Source organism: Physeter macrocephalus, chromosome 11 (genome assembly GCF_002837175.3).
Source record: "Physeter macrocephalus isolate SW-GA chromosome 11, ASM283717v5, whole genome shotgun sequence".
NCBI lineage: Eukaryota > Metazoa > Chordata > Mammalia > Artiodactyla > Physeteridae > Physeter > Physeter macrocephalus.
Genome location: NC_041224.1, coordinates 136,706,536 through 136,711,966, shown reverse-complemented (window position 1 = coordinate 136,711,966; position 5,431 = coordinate 136,706,536). Strand labels below are relative to the sequence as shown.

General features: G+C 39.4%; 1 protein-coding gene across 1 annotated transcript in view; it reads left to right on the top strand.

Moving 5' to 3' along the window:
* GCH1 (GTP cyclohydrolase 1) overlaps nt 1-1,408 on the top strand; it is a 51,319-nt gene extending 49,911 nt beyond the window's left edge. The window contains exons 5-6 of the mRNA XM_007116410.4: nt 169-253; nt 1,030-1,408. Of these exons, the coding sequence (XP_007116472.1) occupies nt 169-253; nt 1,030-1,156 (212 nt within the window). The 3' untranslated portion in view covers nt 1,157-1,408. The remainder of the gene's footprint in view (nt 1-168; nt 254-1,029) is intronic.
* The last annotated feature ends 4,023 nt before the right edge of the window (nt 1,409-5,431 follow it).

The window sequence follows — 5,431 nt, the reverse complement described above, 5'->3', positions numbered from 1 at the left end:
GCACGAACCCGTGTCCCCTGCATCGGCAGGAGGACTCTCAACCACTGCACCACCAGGGAAGCCCCAAAGTCTTGCTTTTTAAGATTTCAAATATTCTAGAGACAACAAAAGCTTCCAGGTCTCTGTTCGTGTCAGACTCTTAAACTGAGCTCCTTGTCACATCCACAGTTCAAGAGCGCCTTACGAAACAAATTGCTGTAGCAATCACAGAGGCCTTGCGACCTGCTGGAGTGGGGGTAGTGGTTGAAGCGACGTAAGTCCGTGTTTGCCTTTAATAATGTCCCAGTGGTGTTTTGGGCTGGAGGTGTAGAGAGTCATAGGCTTAGGTGTGGTGAATTTGCACAATAGTGCAAATCAGTCTTCTCTTGATTTCTTCTTTAGCTCTTTGTTGCTAAGAGCAGAGTTTTCCCAATATTTTGTCACACATTTGAAAAATAAAGAGTTGTACTTAAGAATAGATACAAAGAGCAACTGAAGACACTTCTTTAAGTTAGAATGAATTATGAGAATTGCGAACATCTTGTGGGCAGTTTTCACCCATTCTTTTGTCATGGCGTGAACTGTGCACTGTGGGTGCCATCCAGCTTCACCCACTGTGGTCACCGTTCTCTGGATTCTGCCTGGTGAGACCAGCGTGCCTCAGTATTTCTCGGAACACCTAAGCTAGCTTAGTGCTGTCTCGGTCCTGAAGATGGATCAACTGAGAATCCTGAATTTCTTTTTATCTAGAAGTTGTGTATCTCTGTAGACACTTTATATTAGTTTCACCCAGGAAGAAAATTCTATTTTTCCCCCTCCGACTGGATGCCTTAAGGACTCAACCACTGATAAGAATAAGAGCTATAAGGCTTAGGAACTTAAAAAAAAAAAAAGTTTTAGACCAAATTTGTCTAAGAAGCGACATTTTGATATACTTGGTAACTGTGAACTCAGTTGAATCAGATTTAATCTTTCGGGCTGCTTTTATTTTAAAAACCAAACCAGCAACTGTCTACTCCTTGAAGCCACGTTTGTTGCCTTGTTTTGTAGACACATGTGTATGGTAATGCGAGGGGTACAGAAAATGAACAGCAGAACCGTGACCAGCACGATGCTGGGGGTGTTCCGCGAGGACCCGAAGACCCGGGAAGAGTTTCTGACTCTCATTAAGAGCTGAACCTCAGCATGTGCCACATGGTTTACAGATTGTGCAGCTAGTAGTATCATTTGGTCTTAACTGTTTGTACATTCCATTTCCAGTTGTTGTTTATCCCTTGTCACTAATTGTATTTAATAATTATTTAAAGCAAGTCAAATAAAGATAATTAATAAAGGGGTAATTAATCTACTTTCTTCTTGCCACCTTTTAGTGGCAACATTCAAGCAAACTGCCAATAGTGTAAGTTACTTGCATAAAACCACTGCCTTTCAGGTAACCTGAGGGTGCTGGGAAGGGAGAAGAATTCATGTGTTTTGTTCAGAGTATGGTAATTTGATTCAGAAGCCCAGGTGTGTTGGGAATGGGAGAAAACTATGACCAATATATTTATTTTATCCTCCCCAAACAAAAATGGCATAGTGCTTAAAATAATTTATGTACAGTGTGCAGCATTGCTCTGCAAATTTAAAGTCCAACAGGCTCCACTTTAATCATGTTTATTTAACTGCCAGTGACACTTTATTTTTTATATATTTATTTTTTAACTATCCAGTTGTAACATATGTCACCAAGGGAAGGCGGTGGAATATGTATGTTTTTTAATTTCACTATGAGTTAAAAAGGCAATTTCTACCTTCTATTCTTTTTAAAATTCAAGTACAGGGAATTAATTCCTGGAGTTGTTTACGAGTATATTCTCATGTCAGTATACAGGGATTTAGACATTTAACTCTCTGTGCCTTGATGAGAATATCACACCATTTAGAGTATAGATACCTTTGCCTTTTTTTTAAAAGCCATTATTTTATAAGACTTAGTGCTGACATTGCAAATAACTAGCTCTCACAGTTCTACCTTTACACGTTTCCTGGGAGCTTACTTTGTGAGTTCCTTGTAGATGCCTCAAAACTTTTTTTTTTAACTTATCAAATACTTTTCTAAGTATTTACAGGAACTTTTGAAAGTGTCCATCATTTTCAGGTCTGCAGAACCATAGCTTCCGTGAATATGAGAGAATGCAGAATTGCACTGTGGCCTGCATTGAGCTATGTCCCATGTCTAATGAAAGCTGTATTGTTGGTGTCTGTAAAAATGCACCGTCATTATCTGGAGTGATTGGAAGCTACTGGAAGCCAGTGTTCTGGTTTCCCTTGTGGTCCATGTGGATCTTGTCTTCTGTGTAACTGTTCAAATGGGATAGGTCTTTTAGTCCAGGAAGCTGCTGCCTTATTAATGATTATCTTAAAATTTCCTCCACTGGGGCAGTGTGGGCCAAATTAAAACAAACAAATGAAAAAAAACCCAACTCTGCAAAAACAAACACAATTATTCCATGGAGAAGTCTCTTATTTGGTTGACATTGTGCTCTTCAAATTTATCCTGTAACCTTAACAAGGATTAACTACAATGCTTGCTGTAACTCTGGTAGTCCTGTCTCTGCCACTCTGATGCCATTTGGCTTATGCTAGGGCCAGATGGCAGGTTTTTTTGTTTCTTTAATTTTAAATCTTCCCTACTTCTAGTTCTTCTAGTTCCTATATATATATATATATATATATATATATATATATATTTGGCGGTACGCGGGCCTCTCACTGCTGTGGTCTCTCCCGTTGCGGAGCACAGGCTCCGGACGCGCAGGCTCAGCGGCCATGGCTCACGGGCCCAGCCGCTCCGCGGCATGTGGGATCTTCCCGGACCGGGGCATGAACCCGTGTCCCCTGCATCGGCAGGCGGACTCTCAACCACTGTGCCACCAGGGAAGCCCTATATATATATATTTTTACTTGGAGTTTCTAAAGTAGAGTGGTGGTTGATTCTGAGTTCCTTTTAAAATCTAACCTGATATAAACATTATCCTGCTTAACATTTAGAGATAGAATTAAACATTCAGCTCACGTTTGGTATTTTAAAGTTTTTACACCTGTGACTTGGAGGACCAAAGAAATTGTTAGCTGTTAATTCATCTTTCTGAGATCAATTGTATTCCTTTTTAATGATTGTTTATTCTAACATTCCTTAGAAGTGTTCTCATAAAGGTCTACAGTATCCACAATATTGGTCTAGAGTATTGATAAATGCAAAGTAATTACCTTGTCTGTTTTACTCTGGTCTGTAGTACTTCAAAATTACCTTTTCATATCCGTGGCCTTGAGTTCATTTGGGGGATTTTTAAGAATTTGATGCATTTAAATACACTGTTCAGTTTAATTGTTCAAATTGTACGTATATTGTATCTGAAGTTGGTTTTATTCAAATTATTAAAGTGTTATGACTGTTCTTGTGAAAGTAGTTTCTTTTTGAACCACTGCTATAGATATATCAATAAATTCAATTATTTTTACTGCATTCTGTTTTAGCAAAGATACCCTTCGTAAGGGCTTCTCTCAGCCATCAAGCTATTAGAATATAAATCCCAGACATAAATTTACCCCAGGCTCTCGGTTTCCCTTTGATATTCAGTTTGGGTATTACTGTCCTCACCCTATTGCAGTAATGGGAAGGACAGATCTGGGTTAAGAGTAAGGAATCTGAATGGCCCACATGTCCCTGTTCTAAGCCTAACTTTGCATAACTGCAGCCCCTGAGAGCTCCACTGCTTTCTGTGTGGGAGCAGCTGAAGAGGGAAGAGCTGGCTGGGGCAGGGAGCTGGGCAGTGCAGGGAGTGGAAGAGTTTCCCTCCCTTTTATAGGGAAGAGCCTGCCTGGGCAAAACTTCCAAGTAGGTGCAAAGGTTTTGCTGCCTCTTTTCTGTCCATGCCTGGTGACCTCATCATTCCCTCTATTGGGTGGACTTCCCATTCCCTGCTCCACCTAGGCAGAGGCCCCAGCAGTCACTGATTGTCAGCCTGTCCAGGTGCTGGGACCACTGGAGTGGCCTGCTGCTCTTTGAAGGACCCCGTAGCCTGTAGGTAGTGAACCTAATCACCTAAACTAGGAATGCAAGAAACATTCCTTTTTTTTTTTGCCCCACCACGCAGCTTGTGGGATCTTAGTTCCTCAACCAGGGATCAAACCCATGCTTTCAGCAGTGAAAGCGCAGAGTCCTAGCCAGTGGACCACCAGGGAATTCCTAAAACATTCCTGAAACCACAACTCACATGTGTCAATAAAACAATGAGCTGCTCAATAAGCCCAAGTTGCTGCTCCTGAGTTTTTTCACTAAAGATTGAATTGGCTGAAAGAAGAACAGAGCTAGAGAAATCACACTCCCTGACTTTGGACTATACTACAAAGCTACAGTAATCAAAGCAGTATGGTCCTGGCACAAAAACAGAAATAGATCAGTGGAACAGAATAGAGAGGCCAGAAATAAACCCATGCACTTATGGTCAATTAATTTATGACAAAGGAGGCAAGAATATACAGTAAAGACAATCTCTTCAATAAGTGGTGCTGGGAAAACTGGACAGCTACATGTAAAAGAATGAAATTAGACCATTCTGTAACACCATACACAAAAATAAACTCAAAATGGATTAAAGACCTAAATGTAAGACTGGATACTATAAAACTCCTAGAGGAAAACATAGGCAGAACACTCTTTGACATAAATCACAGCATATTTTTTTTGGATCTGTCTCCTAGAGTAATAGAAATAAATGCAAAAATGAACAAATGGGACCTAATTAACTTAAAAGCTTTTGCATGGCAAAGGAAACTATAAACAACATGAAAAGACAACCTATGGAATGGGAGAAAATATTTGCAAACCATGCAACTGAAAAGGGATTAATTTCTAAAATATACAAGCAGCTCATACAGCTCAATATAAAAAAAAATAAAAATAAAAAAATGGGCAGAAGACCTAAATAGACATTTTTCCAAAAGACATACAGATGGCCAACAGGCGTATGAAAAGATGCTCAATATCAATAATTATTAGAAAAATGCAAATCAAAACCACAGTGAGGTATCGCCTCACACCAGTCAGAATGGCCATCATCAAAAAGTCTGCAAATAATAAATTCTGGAGAGGATGTGGGGAAAAGGGAACCCTCTTACACTGTTGGTGGCAATGTAGATTGGTGTAACCACTATGGAGAACAATATGGAAGTTCCTCAAAAAATAAAAATAGAGTTACCATGTAACCCAGCAATCACAATTCTGGGCATATATATCCAGATAATACTAAACTCTAATTCAAAAAGATGCATGCACTCCTATGTTCATAGCAGCACTATTTGCAATAGCCAAGACATGGAAACAACCTAAATGTCCATGGACAGATGAATGGATAAAGAAAATGTGGTATATATATATATATATATATATATATATATATATATATAT